This window comes from Rousettus aegyptiacus, unplaced genomic scaffold (assembly GCF_014176215.1).
Source record: "Rousettus aegyptiacus isolate mRouAeg1 unplaced genomic scaffold, mRouAeg1.p scaffold_m13_p_2, whole genome shotgun sequence".
Lineage (NCBI taxonomy): Eukaryota > Metazoa > Chordata > Mammalia > Chiroptera > Pteropodidae > Rousettus > Rousettus aegyptiacus.
In genome coordinates this window covers 145316753-145333702 of record NW_023416295.1, presented here as the reverse complement: position 1 = coordinate 145333702, position 16950 = coordinate 145316753, and the positions used below count along the sequence as shown (strand labels likewise).

The 16950-nt window shown below is 33.8% G+C and overlaps 1 protein-coding gene across 6 annotated transcripts in view; it reads right to left on the bottom strand.

Annotated features, from left to right (window-relative positions):
- The window catches only part of SOX5 (SRY-box transcription factor 5), a 660043-nt gene that overhangs the window by 372067 nt on the left and 271026 nt on the right, over window positions 1–16950 (bottom strand). For 2 of the 6 annotated variants that reach the window (XM_016119239.2, XM_016119240.2), the window contains exons 1-2: window positions 2093–3042; window positions 1096–1193 (exon numbers count right to left, since the gene is read on the bottom strand). The exons of 2 other annotated variants lie outside the window; for them this stretch is intronic. In XM_016119239.2, coding sequence (XP_015974725.1) covers window positions 1096–1193; window positions 2093–2224 — 230 coding nt within the window. In that variant the 5' untranslated portion in view covers window positions 2225–3042. Of the gene's footprint in view, window positions 1–1095; window positions 1194–2092; window positions 3045–16950 lie in introns of those variants that run through there. 2 more of the 6 variants (XM_016119241.2, XM_016119243.2) reach the window with 2 other exon arrangements.

Below are 16950 nucleotides of genomic sequence, written 5' to 3'. Positions count from 1 at the left end.
AGCATATTTTTAACCAGCTGGTCTAGCACCTAGCTTGCATTGCATAGTCAGATACAACAAATGTTTATACAGAAGGTAGCTTTCATGAAAATGAAAAAAAAGCCTGGGTATCATGCATCCTGGCTTTTTTTAGCTTTTTTTTTTTTTAAATTCACCACACAGAATACAAAGTTTGAATTCTTTTTAATGGCAAACAAAACTCTATTTATAGTTCCCCAAAAAATGAACTTATGCTGGGATAAGAACTCAAATTTAAAAATTGCAATGTGTACTTATAGGAACACTAAGAGGGCTAAAATTCTTTCAAAGCCCTGCTTTACTTGCAGCAACATCAAATGGAAGGATATTGCATATATTTCTCCAATGAGGAACTACTTAATTACAAATATGCTTATCCCCATCATAGCAAAAGGAAAAAATTATAATAAATCAAAATTTAGTTTAATACAGCTAGTGCAAAAAGTGGCTACTAAAACTTAGAAAGGGATCGCCCCCATTTCCCTTTTTTGACATTTCAAAAGTAATCTACTAATAGATTGCTGTAATGTTAAATATTCTTTAAAAAAAAAAAAAAAAACCTGCTCTCTTGAATCAACAAAAGGTCATGTGCTTTACTGAGTAGCTTCCAAAGTTTTACGAAAGGATCAAATAGGAACTTATAGCCTCTGTTTTAACCACAACTAAAACCTTCTGTCACCCTAGAAATTACCAGACAGAGATGTTAAAAATGGTTAACACTCTGCACAAAAGCATTTAAAAAGGTGTGGAAGGGAAGAAAAATATCAATGAAGGAAGAAAGTATGAGAGTGAATGAGCAAGAGAAAAGCAGTGAGTGGGGGAGAGAGAGATGCTTAATGTTCATTTAATTTCCTGTTATAAGACGCAGCTTAAAAACATTAGCAGAAATCTCGGAGACTTTACAAATCAGTTCAATTTGGTCTGGGCAATCACCGCAAAAATCAGCTAACAAGATTGCAGAAACACTAGCTAAAAGCTTTTCTAACAAACGGGGGAGCATCTTCCAATTGATTCAGAGACTACTGTAAAATCGGAGAGTTGTACTTCAATATATCAGGGGGGAAAGACTGTACTCACCTTTCAAACTCCTGAGGTAAATCAGGGTCAGTAAGCATGCTGGAAAAGCACAATTTCCCTTTGTCACAGCAGCCACCTATGATCGTCTCCAACTGAACCTGTCAAGTGAGTCCAAACCTTCTAAACCAATTGATTTTCTCTCTCTCCCTCTCTCTCTCTCTCTCCTCTCTCTCGCCCGCAACGCAGAAGAGAGGACAGCGAACTCCGATCTCCTCTCTCTCTCGGTCCGATCTCCTCGAGAGCCCCCCCCCACCTCTCTTCCCCTCCTTCTCTCTCTCTCTCTCTCTCTCAATCAATTTCTCTCTCTCTCTCTTTCAATCTCTCTCTCTCTCTCTCTCTCTCTCTCAATCTCTCAATCTCTCTCCCCCTTTCCCCCCTCCCTCTCCTAGGACTCCTTGACCAGTCTCTTAAAGGGGTAGCGCACTTCTAGCAGCGGGGTCTGGCCGCTCCCCCCTCCACTGAGCCGCACGCTCGGGCTGCAAGGCACTAGACAACCTCAGGGTGCCTGTCCTTTCCTTTTAATTCTCTCTTCTAGACATCATCAAATGTGAGAAGTCAACTCATTTAACACGTTTCCTATACTCTCTCCCTCTAAATAATAAAAGTCACACACACACACATACACACCACACACACAGTATATTTTAAATGTATTTGCTGCTGATTAAAAGAGAAATTTGTATACTAATAGAACCTCAATTAAACTGCATTATTAACTAATTAAGCAAAAAAATAATAGTAATAGTATTTTTACACAAAGAATTGTTATTCCTTCTCACCCTTTTCTAGGCTCTCTCCGTGCGCACACGGAAACACACACACACACACACACACACACTCTCTCTCTCTCTCTCTCTCTCTCTCTCTCTCTCTCTCTCTCTCTCTCTCTCTCACATACAACAATCAGGCATTGTTCTGAGGAAAGAAAAGCAACTTTGACAGATTGAAATATAGCAGAGGCCCCTTCAAGGAAACCTGTAAACAACTTGTCACTCACTCTGTCGGTCTCACTGTTAGCTCGTGCTTTCCACAAAGTGGTGCGAACGTCCTGGCAACCCAACCAAAGTTTCCTCAGCTCCAAACTCCATAAAACACGATGTGCGATGTGGAGGGGAATAGGTAACCACATGCCAAAATAACACACATGCGAGGGAACAAAAATGCAAACCAAACCAAAAAATGAAAACAAAAAGATGGTACTAACAAACTGTCCTGTAGGGGATTGCTGGGGAGGTCAGGGGTAGGAGGCGCTCCCCTGGCTTTGGATCTCTTTAATTTCCTCTGCCCAGGCAGCCACAGATAACAAGGTGGACAAACTATGGCTTTACAGATCCTAAGCTGGCTGGCAAGGCACAGCCTCCATAGCAGTTCCAATTATCTAGATAAAAATCTGGCAGACAAGGAAGGTAATCAGGTAATGTACCTTTGACATGAAATGACAGAGGCACATACACACGCACGCACACACATACACACACAGAGACACTTACACAGACACGCATGCAGAGATGGTGGCTGCCCCGTGCACCGCAGCATCTGGTCAGGGAGTAAGCACACACTCACCAACACGAGATAGTGTGCATTCTTCACACACACACACACACACACACGCACACGCACACACACACACAGTCACTCATACACGCTCTCCACTCCTACTGGGAGGGTTCATTCTGCACAAAAGGCTACATTACAGAGCCCGCCCCAATAAGGGAAAGAGAGAAAAAAAAGCCTTCCATTGTTGAGAGGGCAGGTCAGTTGATTAGATTTTCTGTGGAGAATTCCACGAGGAAATTCCCTTCAAAGCCGAAGTGATTAACTGGGGGCTATTCTGGAAATGGAGCAGACAATGGCTCAATAGTCTGCACAGCCAATGTCCAGGCTGGCACTGAACTCACTTTAAAAAAAAATAAAAGCCAGACTCCCTGTTCTTTTCCACACATTCCCCCCCAACCCCCTCTACTCCTTACAACTTCCCCTCCCAATTCCTTTTATTTTGCAGCTGGACAACATTAAGGGCCTTTAAAACCACAAGGGTTGACCCCACAGCAGTTTGATTAGGTCCCACTTTTTTTTTCCTGGCGACAGGCAGACAGTAAGTTTACTTTCTTAGACACACACAATGTGACACCATACACATTCTAAACAGCAAAATCAATTATTAACCTTCTCAGGTTAATAAATTTATTCTTCATTCAAAGCTTATATTTTCTTACAAAGTTGATAATAACTTAATAATGAGATCCATCATTCACAGGGTCTCCTAAAAATAAACATATATATACTACAAAATCAATGTGGAATACGATTTAAGCATGTCACTATGGAGTTAAGACACTAACAAAACACAGAATTATGACCCACCCTAAAAAAGCTGTTAACAAGGGATGTGGCAAAAATGACTTGATGCTGACATGATTTTCATTTTCAGCAGTTGGGGAAGGGGGAAGGATATTACTCACTATTCTTCCCTGTCGTTAGCCTCAAATTATTTTTTATTACAGCAACAACCCACTCCTACATAGAAAAATGAGAAAATTGTCGCATGTATTTTAAATATCTATTTTTCAGCCCTTATGAGACCTACAATTTGATACACTCTAATCAATAGAGTATACAAAAATAATTTTTTTCTATTGTTAACAGTGGTTATGGGAATTAAGAAATGATAGCTGCATGGCTACATACAATTTAAAAAATAGTTTTTAAAAAATTTTTCTCAATTAGAGAATCTTGTTTCCTCTTGTATAAATAGAGAAAAATGAAGGCGGAAGGGTAGTTAGAAGGGGCAATGGGAGCTGGAGTCAGGAAGAGGAGGAGGCAGTGAGGAGAGGATGCAGGGAGAGCACAAGAAGGAGACATAGTGGCAGCATAAAGATAGAAACAAAGATAATGGCCATAAGGCAGGATGCTGAGATCCGTATGGTCCCAGCTGCTGTCTTGCTACAGCAACTACCTCTGGTTGTTTCTCTGAAACTCTAATCCAGAAGGTCAGCAGAGCAGGTAAAAAAGAGAGTATGAGTGTTTGAGGCCAACTATAGTACAAAGGAAAGATGCTCATATCAGAACCTTCCTTGTCTTTGGTTTTGTTTTTATAGACACTTAACATATGTATGTAGAAGTATATATGTGCCAAATAAACACAGAGAATGTATAGGAAAATGTTAAAAAGTCAGTTTAAGATCTCAACCCACTTCTATAAACATTTCTGTAGCTATTTGAAAACAAATTATTTCTTGCACAATTATCCCTGCCGAAAGAATTGAAATAGATTAGGAAATAGACAGAAAATTTGCCAAATATAATAATGATCACTCTAATAACGATATTTTGAACTAATGGAACTTCCAAGCTCATAAAGAATTTTGTTCCCATAGATTAGCTCATGGATCACATGCAGCATAGAAAAGAGTGAGACTGTATATCCCTAAGTTTCCCAATGTTTAAACTTGGGCAAAAGGAATTTAAATCATACAACTGGTTATTGGCCCATTTGTTACTTGAAGCCAGATCTTACTTCACTTGTGATACCATAATTTAGAATAAAATAACACTCCAGAATTTATAGCTGAATGAAAATCTCAAGATGGTACTCATTTTTTAAGTGATCTAAAGGCTTTCAAATAATTGGTAATGAAATTAAATTTGATATAATCTCATTGGCACTAAGTTAGTACTGTATTTGATGGTTGAATGGAATAGAAATTTTTAAATGTACCTCTCTAGGCCATAGTTTTCTTTCATTTGAATTCTATATTGCAAATTAGAATTTCTGCAAGATTTGGAATGTCAGCAAAAAAGAAGGCAGTTTCAAAATGTTCTCATCAAATTCTGTCATTGGTAATTTCATTGAATGATTGAATTGATACAATCAATCCGATGTTTAATAGTAAATTACTACATATTTATATTTTACATTAAATATTAAAATTCTTAAATAGTAAATATGTTAATGACTACCCTAGAACATGTGTTAAATAAATCTATATTCATCAATTACCTGAAAAGTTAAACACAATCAATTGGTTATGTAGCAGGTATTCATTCTCTACACAGGAATTAACATCTGAATGTGATTTTGCTATACTATTATAAGTAGGTCTCCAGAAGGTTTCATAATATATGTAGATTGAGATACACTTTAGCATTCACTGAACATCTATTAAATGCTTACCAATATGTTAAGTGGTAATTACTTTAAAATAAGAACTCAAGAAAAATTTGTAACAAATCTAATATATATATGTATACACAAACACACACACACACATATGTATATATAATCGAAAATCAAATTGTTTCACATCCAAGCCCCCTCAGGCAAATATGTTAAAAAAATGTAAGCAAAAATAAATAAATGAATGAAAAGTAATGATAAGAACTTAATTGAACAATAATTAAATTAGCAGGAAAAATAAAAATGATCTAGACACACAGATATAGGAACCTAATTACATCTTCAGAGAAGACCAAAGCACAAACTACAACAGAAAACCATACAAAACAATTTTTCATTTAATGAGTCTCTTTGACACTTCTACAGCAGTTTATGGAAAATGGAATAAACCTGAAAAAGTGTGCTTTTCAGCTCATGTTGTTTCCACTGCAAGTATAAAAAGGAGACTCACATAGACTAAAGAAATGTAAGAATTGCTACTGAATGCTACTGGAAAATTCTCAGAGAATATCAGGAATTTTTAAGATCGTAAACAAATTATTTCCAAATTTAACCCCTTACTAGACATTGTTTCAAGCAAGTATTTCTAATATTTATCTCCTGATTTTAAAAGGAAGTATTTTTGTTCCTATATTTTAAGATAAATTTTTAAACATATATTTTAATAACTGAAATTGAAATACATAGTCATAGATGTAGATCACACTTTAATATTTGATATATGTTCCTATCATTAAGCTTCAGTTTCACATTTTATGGAATCTGGAAGGCTACTTTTGAGAAATAAAACTTTTAGTGTTAGAACCACAATGAATTTAAAGCAAATTGGTGTCAGACAATATCAACACTGAGTTAACTTGACACAAGAAACATTGAGAAAATGTTCACCTAATTTTTTCTCCTCACTGTTATTTGCTTTGACACAAAAAATATTTTAAAAGAACCCTCCTTCTTTCAAAAAAAAAGAACTTCCAATCAATGTATGTATCAGTGAGCCATTCACTAAATTCGTGATCAGCTCATCATGACCTATTACATGCAGCTTAAAACTTTGAGTAGACCAGAGTCTTGTAATTAGATCTTTTCAGAAAAACACCTTAGAAATTCAATAGCCTATCTTCCTTTTTAAAGACCAAAAATTCAATTCTCCATAATACGTTTATGCCAGGGAATTGACATTTAACAGCCTACAGATGGTATTGTCAGGATATAAATATGAATTGTCCTCAGATCACATTTTTGACCAACTAGTATTCTTCAGGAACATGTTAAGAATGTATTCATGTTAGAAATTCTTGTCTCATACTTCTCCCAAAGAGATGATGCCTAGTAATAGCTCCCACTGTTTGAGATCTCAATCACCTTCAGAATAATTCAAAGAAATTTAAAAATAAGAAAGTTTATTTTTTGAGGACTTTCTACCAGTCACTGTGATGCACATAAAATAAAATTACCTCATTTAATGTTTAAAACAACAATATGAAATATGCAATTGTATTATCTCAACTAAAATTAGGGAATTGCGGCTTACAAAAAGGAGTTAATTAGTTTGTCTGAGGTACCAAAACTAGGAAGTACAGAGGTGGGGAACACAAAAGTTCTAACATCTTTCCTCCAAAGTTCTCAAAAGCTACCAAATGCTAATTTATTTTAAATACAGCCTAATAGCAATTAAATACCAAGTGCACGGAAAAGTGCTTAATGAAAGTCCTTTAATGCTAAGTGAATATCCAAACTTTGGATGAAATTTGAGTGAGGATTGCCCCATTCTCACAAATAACCTGATGTAAGTAATTTTTTTTATATAGCATTAAAAAAAGTTAAACAATAGCACCTTTATCCTTTTTCTGGTAATAACAATGATAATAATCAATAGGAATTATATAATTTTGCTCTCTTTTAAAAAATAATGCCTAAATATTCTCTTACTACAATTAAAAGTTTTAGAATCCTAGGTAAAACACCTATTTTCTGGTCCTCATGTAGCTACTTTGCATTGGAATTTCCATCTTACAGAAAGAATCGTTTCAGGCAAAGGGTGTCTATTAAGAAGATAAGACCAACTGAACTTATACTTTTATTATTTTTACTCATTACACAATCATCTCTCCTTGTGATAAGTAGTGATGTCTAATGGCTGTCAGTTCATGAGAAAGACATGAAGTAGTCACTCTGGTGGTAAAAATCAGAAGACACCTATTGAGTAAAAAATCCATATAATCCATGAGAAGTCATTCAAATGAGATCATAACTTTAAAAAGTGTGCTTGGCTACCAAACTATATTCTAATTTCTCAACCTGGGAAGAAATTCAGGGAACACACTGCACTGACATTTTTTTTTAACTTTTTTTTTACAATTCGACAGTACGTCATATATATTTTGCATTGTATATTTACCACCCATAGTTGGATTTTTTTCTGTCACCACATATTAGACCCCTTATACTCCATCAGCTTCCTCCATCCCGCCTCCCCCTTTCCCTCTGGGGGAAACTAAACTAAAAAATTGAAATGTTAAAAATTCTGACAGGCAAATTATGTCTAAGAAAACCTAGTTTTTAAAATGAGTTTTTTGAATACTCTGTAGAACTTCTGCCAAATAACATCTTTTCTTCATGTTATTGTTAAAATATTACTACTGCCATAATACAGAAATCAATTCAGTCAGACCATGCACAGGATGAAAAGGCAAGAAAATAGACTTTACCAAAATAATGTATTCATTCAGTAAATACATACAGGATCTTTAATCTACACTTGTAAAACACACACACACACACACACACACACACACACACACACACTTAAAGAAACAGAGGGGCAGTGATTTCATTGTTTATACTGCATACTTTCATAAAATGAGAAGAAAGAAAAAAGAAAATTGGTATTTGTAAAATATCCTGAAGTTGAAGAACTATTTAGGAGTGAAATGGAATATTAGTATTTAAAAACACCTAAATATTAATTAACTCTAAACAAATCATGGGTCTATAATCAAAAACATTTATTTTAAAATCTTGCTTAAAATAAATCATAGATTAAAATACTACAAACATTTTTAAGATATGCCAACATCCTAGGCACATCTTTAAAAATACAAAAATATGTCTATGTCTTTTCTGGTTTGTGGACCAAACTTCAGATTTATTTAGTCTTTCTGTATATGAACATCAAAAACTTCTGAATGACAAAAGCCACTGTAAAGAAATCAGAAGATATGAGACAAGATGGGAAAAATATACACAACTCATAGCAAAGAAAAGGGCTAGCCTTCATAATATGTAAAGAGCTCTTTGAAATCAATGAGAAAAAGATAATCCAATAGTAAAAGGCAAATAATATAATTTCATTTTACTAATCAATGTAATGTTTAATAAAAAATAAATAGTGAAATAAGTAATAAATAAGTAATAAAATAAAATATTCTAATATTTCTACTTTTAAAAATTTAATTTGTTCAAAGAAAATAGAAAGAGTTCTTAAACAATGGAATAATGCTCAGCATCTTTTAATAAAAATATAATTTACAACTACAATGAGATAACCACTTTTTAACCTCTCAGCTTAGCAAAAAATCAAAACTTTAACATTAATGTTAAATTGTATTATTTATTCATAAATAATTTGTTCTCTCCCTTGCTACACTTCTCTGCTGATGGAGTTTACTTTCTATCCCATTGACTTTATCTTAGACATTGCTTTGGCCAATGGAACACAGAGCTTTCTGTATAAATGTTTTATTTAGCTCGGCCCCTTTATCTTGTTTCTGTCTTCCTCCATGAAAATAGCATATTCCAGATAGAGACTATACTACCAGCCTGGATCTTCAGATGAGAAGAAATATGGAGCCAATTTCAAATGTGAGTCCATTGCTTTTTCAAAAAGAAAACAGTTAAGTATACATGAATTAAATTATTTAAATACACATCTAATTAAACTAAAATCTCTCGAATGGTTGCCCATCAACTATACACAGAATTTCTCAAATTCTGGACAGCAGATTCCACACAGACATATTTTCAGAGACCTGTGATTAATGCATAATTTTTTTATTATCATTAAAAAGTATTTTACCTGTTAGAAAGACCAAAATTCTCATTTTTAATGACAATCTTCAATTTGAAATATTCATTTCTAGAATAAATAGGTTTTTTTAAATTGAAATTCAAAGACCACAGTGAATATATTCTTGGGGTTATAGAAGTTTTTTTTCTTTTAAAGAGGCTTGTATATAACTCATTTGAGAGGTGACAGCCTTATTACAAATTAAATATTTGACTCTTCATGCTCTGTCATAGTCTTCTTATTCAGCCTCACCTCTCCCAACATGTCATGAACTTCATGTTCCAGCTCTAACAGATAGGTATATTTGAGGGCAAACAGCCTGTTGTTTCTTCTTTCAATGATTTTGTGTGAAATGCACATTCTTCCTAGAATATCTTCCATACTCTCTTACCCTAATTTGTCAGGCTAATTTCTACTCATCCTTTAGAATTTTTTGAAATGTCAGATCCTACTGGAATCTTATATTGATTCCTCACCTGTTATCCCTTTTGGGATTTTCATAATACCAAGAAGAATGTAAGTTCCTTCTATTTGGCTTCTAAGCTCTGTAAAGGTAGATAGCTCTGTCTCGTTATTTATTGTATCCTTAACACCAATCATTTCAAGTTTTATAATACCCATGACATTCTTTACCTGAAGAAAAAAAATTGGATACTTCAGGACATGGGAACATGCTTGCCTCCCCCATCATCAGTTTTATATTTAGGTTTATATATTATGTCCTCAAAAAAGCCTTACCTAGACTAGGACTGAAGTGTAAGAAAAAACATGTGGTAGAGTGTTAAAGTTCATGGAAAACAGTTGTGGTATTAATAGAAGTTTGGAAGTTGGGATTTTTTTGTGGGAAAAGTGATGTTGCATTGAATATGACATAATGGCAGAACATATAAGTAGAGGTTTCCAACTTAGAGATGGAAATAGTCCACTGAATTATGTAAAAATATCATAGAAAAAGTAGATTTTATTTCATAAGTATAAAAGGCTGTTTTATAAGGTGAGTAAAGCATTAAACCAAAAATATTAAAAGTTTCAAGAAAGAACAAATAACACAATGACAATTTTTTAAAAAGAGGTCTATTTAGAAAGCCATCGATTGATCTGGACGATTAGGCAGTCACTTGTGAGAGATGCTCTTAAAATACCAGGAGAAAAGACTGCATCTCTGGCAGATGAAACCATGAATCCTACAGCTTTTCCCGACCCTTCTGCATGTGCACACACATACACACAAACATACCACATATATGCACATACCACATATATGCATATACACAAATATTTTATTCCTTTCCACTAAAAGGATTCAAGAAAGAACACAGGATGTCCATATTAGGAACTGCATCATAAAAAGTATTACCACATACTCTAGGAAAAATACACCAGTAAAAATGTTGAAATCAAAACATGTCTAAAGTTTTTGAGAAAAAAAATAATGAACTAACTACTTACTGCTTTTATAACATAAGGGACTTCTTTATTAATTTCATAATGGCAATAATCCCTATCAAATACAACTGCTGTTTCATTTTTCCATGTGTCCAGATGCTATTTTGGCAATTAGGCAGGCACTGCCATTTTGATTGCATTTAAAGTGATCAAGTATGCAATTGCCCATCGTTGTCCTTTTCTTCCAGTACAAAGCTTCGAATCTTATTTTTGATCTAAAAATATTCCATTTATATCTCTTTGTTGATAGATTTTCCTGTTGCTTGATTTCAAAGTCCTGTAGAAATCATTAGTGACATTATGCCAAGGGCTGAACCTCATAAGTAACCTGAACAGTTTGATTCACTGAAAATCTAACCCACAATTCACTAAAAGAAAATGTAATAATGATCCTGTCCAATTAAAACTGTTAAAGTAAATGGAGAGAATTAATGATTTCCCCCTTATCATTCTGATATTTTGGAAGCATGGCAGGGGAACGATAAATACCAACAAATATGTTATAGATGCCCACTCTTTTTTAGTTTAGGGAAAGCAATACATTTCTTTTAAAAGGAAACTACACTCTTACATAAAGGACATTCTAATGGATGCATCTAAGTACAAATAAAGGGCAAATAACCTCCTCTAAATGAAAATATATTTAAGTAAATTCTTAAGCCAATTAAACAAATTGGAAGCTATTAACATGTTGAGGAGGTAGTAAAGGAAAAAATGGGAAATGCTGCTTGAGCACAAGACTAGTTATGAAAAACATGAATGAGATATCACTTATGTTCTATTAGTTCAAAAATAATAAATTTATTTCTCTATTTTTCTATAATTCCTATCGAATACATACTAAAATGCTTTTTGGTCATATGCATGCAGTTCTGTCTGCATACCTAGGCTAAAGAAATTATAAAAGCAGATATAGAATTCAAAAATTATCCTTGATCCCTGAATCTGACATATCCATATAAGAGCAAAATTCAGTATCAGAGAGAACTAGACTGGTTAATTTAATGACCCAACTTTAGAAAGCTTTAAGAAATGTGTTCAACAGGATTACAACAGACTTTATCCTGAGCCTAACATGCATGAATGAATGAAGTACAAAAGTTGGAAGACTATTTTATTCAGTGGATGGTTTTTCATTGAAGTGTACACTACTTAAAAAAAAAAAAAAACATTCTGCAAATAAAACCAGGCAGCTAATAAACTAGTTATAACTGGTTAAAAAATCTAAAGCAGTAGTCTTCGAACTTTTTAGCTTTGTAACAGTTTCTCAAAACAAAACAAAACAAAAACAAAACAAAACCTGAGAATTATAGAAATATTAAGCTAAAGAATAGAAATGAGTTTGTGTGGTAGGGGATGGAGCAGTTACGGTGGCAGAGTATTATACTAAAACCCTCTCTTCAAAGCATAGTTAGAAAAGCATCACACCAAAATAATTCTAAAACTGAGAAAACTATTAAAATATTAAAAGATTTTAGATACCTATATTTTATAACATATACCACAAAATGCCTTATTTAATCACAATTGCCTTTTTTTTCCTTATATCTATTACTTTTTTTTATTATCTCAATATACTATGCAACTATAATTGTTATATTTCTTACTGTTTGCATGTGTTCCTCAGAAGCACTCATTTACTATGTCCTTTATTTACACTGCAAGAAATCTTTGGACAGAAAAGACATATCTAAGTTACCAAGCATTTTATGCTTTCTTTAAACACACATACTGCCTGTTGGCATAGAGATTCCAACATAGGATATCCAGAAGACTATATAACACGTTCACATCTCCTTCTAGGACAATCTTGAAAAGGAAACTAACATAATATACTCCTAGAGAAGACTGTTAATTGTTTCGATGTGTAAACTCCAGCATAACAATGAGTATTTCCCTAAGTGTTTATACACACACACACACACACACACACACACACACACACACACACGTGTATATATATGTATATATGTATGTAATATACCAGGTAACTGAATGCAATCATCTACCTCAGTGTTTTTCCAATGCTTCAAGCACCTCAAATAGAACAAAAAACCTTTATTTGATGAATTATTTTAAATATAAATGTATGTTTGTACATATAAATACACATATATGGGCATCTGTATATCAACAAAATTAAAAGGATGTTAACATCTTTCCACTAAGTTTGGCCCACCTACCAGACGGCTGACAGGCTGCACTTGTGAAAAACTAAACTTGAAAAAGGAGCCACTAGGGGTGCAGACCATGGCCAGGAAGAAGTCGAGACCAGCTTAAGGGTGGCAGGTGGCTGCCTCAGTGCAGAAAGGGCAGAAAGGGAACATGCCTGACGTGCGCATCAATGTCCAGGGCATGCCCTGAGGACTCTATCAACTACCATGAGACAGGATTGTCTTCATGCAGCATTGTCTGTCCACTGCCCTTCTTGAAGAGCCCATGCAACTTGTCCATGTCCATTAGTTCCAGACAGAGGGTCACTGGCATGCACAGTGACCTGAACACTAAGAGTGGCCAGTGTCTGATCAGTCTCAGGTGTCCTGCATGGCCATGTTTGAGGTAAAAACCTACCTGCCTATCAAATGGCCTTTTCTTTTTATTGACAACTTATGGTTCAACACTGGCAGCCACAGCATATAGGTTCATTGCCAGATCCTGCCTCGAAAATACCAGCCACCATAACCAGGTAGGGGTGGTGGTGATCTCAGGCAAGAAGACCAGGGGTAAATCATTCCAGCACTATACAACTTCCTGCATGAATTGTAGACTAACTCTCCATATAGGGCCTCATGACCCTCTTGTGATACTCTGAGTGTAACAACCACAACCACTTGGCAGATGTGCAGACCTGTGATATAGGTTTATATTCTTACAATTGGCTTTGTAGCACCTTAAGACCAACTGTCAGATCACAGTAATAGTCAACCTTAGAAGTTCTATGTTGTCCATTACTTGATGCAGATCATTTCATTATTTACTCAAGAATTCAAAGAAGCAGCAGAAATGTCCTTTTGCATATTGAATCTCATGAGTTGAGAGATAGCAGTGTGGGGGAAGAGGGTATGGGAATCCAACACCTTTTTCCTTTCCGTTTCCTTCTCCATTTCCTTTTCTCATTTCAGAAGGAAACTCAATATCAAATATAATAATAATAATAATAATAAAAGTAATAAGTAAATATATTAAGTAGTTTGCTTGGGTAAATGGCCTGTATTGGACTTTTTCCCTCCCAGACAAGGAAAAGGAACAGTTTGTTTCTATTTAAGCGGAAACTTACAAGCAGGAAATTTGGGGCAATGATTGTCATAAATATCTAAGTAATAAGTTTTATATTTCAATGTATGGTAGATATTGAAAATAAACACATTAAAATTAAATTGATTTAAATGAATGTTTTACTTGATCAGAAATGAGCTTACAGAAATGCAATGAAAAAAAATATTGGACTTGCCAGTAAAGTTAATTAAATCTTATTAATTTAATTAGCAAATAGGCCAGTTTCTGAACATTGACACTTTATGTGCATGATAGCAAGCCCTAATTTATGTAACAGGCATACTGAGTACATAGTTAGCTATAATAGATAATGTATTGATTGAGTTATATACCAAAATCTCAGAAGCCATATAAAACAGTGAATAAACACAAACACTTACTATGTAAAGAAAACCTAGATTCAGGTTGTAATTCTGCTCTAATACATCTCTGATCCTCAGTTGCCTCATTTGTAAATTAGGAATAATAACAATACCTATCTTTCAAAGATAATATAAATATTTAATATTATAATATACATGAAGAATGCTTTGCAATTATTACAGTCAATAATTATTGTTTATAAACTTAGAAAAGTAACTTCAGTGCATAAAATAAATCACACAAATTCTTATGTAAAATGACTTCTTTTAATAACACTGCTCTTCATACTAGTGACAGTATTTTCCTCTAGATTGAATGATGCTGAAAGGAGCAATAAGACGCTAGTCACTGCATGTTTAACCTATAGTCAATGATTTTCAGATTGTTTAGATTGCATAAAATGCAAACCATAAAAAAGGAAACAAAAACATTTAAGATTCTGAAATGAGCTTTTAACTGTTAAGATTATTTAAACATTTCATTTATTATATAATTTATATGATGTTTAGCATAAGCATATGCACATAATAAGGAAATGAATTTGAAAAGTCGACACTAGGTGGGTCCATAGTAATGAACTGAGCATTTTAAATTGAAATCTGAGAAATATCCATTTAAAAAAGATGCATTACAGCTCAAGAAAAAAAGCGAATTGAAATGGAGGAAAATGAAAAGCTCGATTTGTATTTTTAAAAGGCATGTAAAATATACATAAATAGGAAATATAAAAAGTAACTAAATATGCAAAATATTCTAAATTATTTTTAATTTAGAGATTTAGCATCTGCCAAAACAGCTCCTTTCCTAAAATTATACAGACAATATGCAACATACAGTAGAAAGAGAGAGGAAGATAATGTATAGTCTGTTAGTTATGCAGAATAATAGTTCTACATATAAATGTCTTTTTTGATAAAAACAATGATTTTTAAAAATCCTTTTAATTTCACAATAATTTTAAGCAATGAATGTAACAAAAACATTGTATTTTGTCTTGGCGATAAAACATTGTAAGATAGTAAGAAATATGTAAAAATATTTGAATATGGAGAATGGGAAATTGGAAAGACTTTTTAACCAACTATTAGTAACAATAAATTAAAATTAGTATAAAAAGATTTAAGTTCTTCTATCTTTATCCTCTGATTGTCCTGGCTGTGGTGTTCCTAACTAGGAACATATTTGAAGAATATGAAGTTTAGTTTCATCATTGAAAAGATCCCTAGAATATCGAGGATATTATAATGTCCAGATCAAAATTAATCATTGCTTAGTTATTAAATACTTAGTAGCAAAACACTATTATAAACATTCTTCGACCAATCCTTGAAGTAAGCACTCTTGTTAGTATCATCCTCATTAGAATACGAAATCAAAATATTATGTGATTTGCCAATGATCAAATAGTAGATGGCAGAACATAGATTCTTCATACCTCTCTGGTTCATACTGGTTCTTGAATCCTTTCAGCTAAACTTCCTCAAAAGGGTGTGTACACTGGCTATTACCATTTAACCACCTTATATTTGCTTCTTAATGAATACAATATGGCCTTTACTCACACATAGCGTTGCCAAAACTACTCTTTATAAGATTATCAATAACTTCCTTATCACTAAATCTAGTGGAAACTTCAATTCTTATACTACTTGAGGTTGGCCAAGCCTTCTTTTATTCAACATTCTGCCCCCTTTAATTCCATTACAGCAGGGCCTGAGTTTTTCCTGGTACTTTTCTATATGCTCTTTCTTGGACTTCTTTGAGTGTTGTTCCTCTATGCTCAACCTTTGAATGTTGAAACTGCTTGGTCTGAGCTCAATTCTCACTATTTTCTCACTTACTGGGTAATTTCATTTAGTCTCTCAATTTTAACATCTATATATCAAGAGTCCAAAATTAATATTTTCATCTCAGATCCCTCTGCTAATTTTATAGCTCCACTTGGATGTCTTATAGGTATCTCAAACTCAACAAAAGTAAGCTCTTCACCTCTCCATCCCAATTTTCCTATCTTGATAAATGGAGCCAACATCCACCCAACTGTTTAGATTCAAAATCTAGGATTCATTTATTCTTGACACTTTCCTCTTACAAATCAATTTTATCTCCAAGTCTTTCTAGTTCTATTTCTTCAATATGTCTTGAATCTCTTAATTATCTCTACAAGTGTGAATACAAAGCTCCAAAATGACTTTCTAACAAGAAGGACTGCAAAGTGTTGTGATTAACTACACCCTCTTCCAAATAAAGCAATAATTCACCAAGCTAGAGGAGCCCAGAGCCTTTTATAGCATTAAAGCATGTAAACATGCACAGTTCACCTTATTAAAGTATAACACATTCTTGCTGTGCAACCATTCATTATAGTAGTATTCTATTTTACACTAATATATTAATCAGTATGGCCTATCCCACAGCCTATCACAATGTCAGAAAAGTATTGACCCTCTTCCTCTTAACAAAGGAACACCTCGCAGACTTTAAGCTTTTTAGCAACCTTATTGAGATATAATTCACGTATCATGCA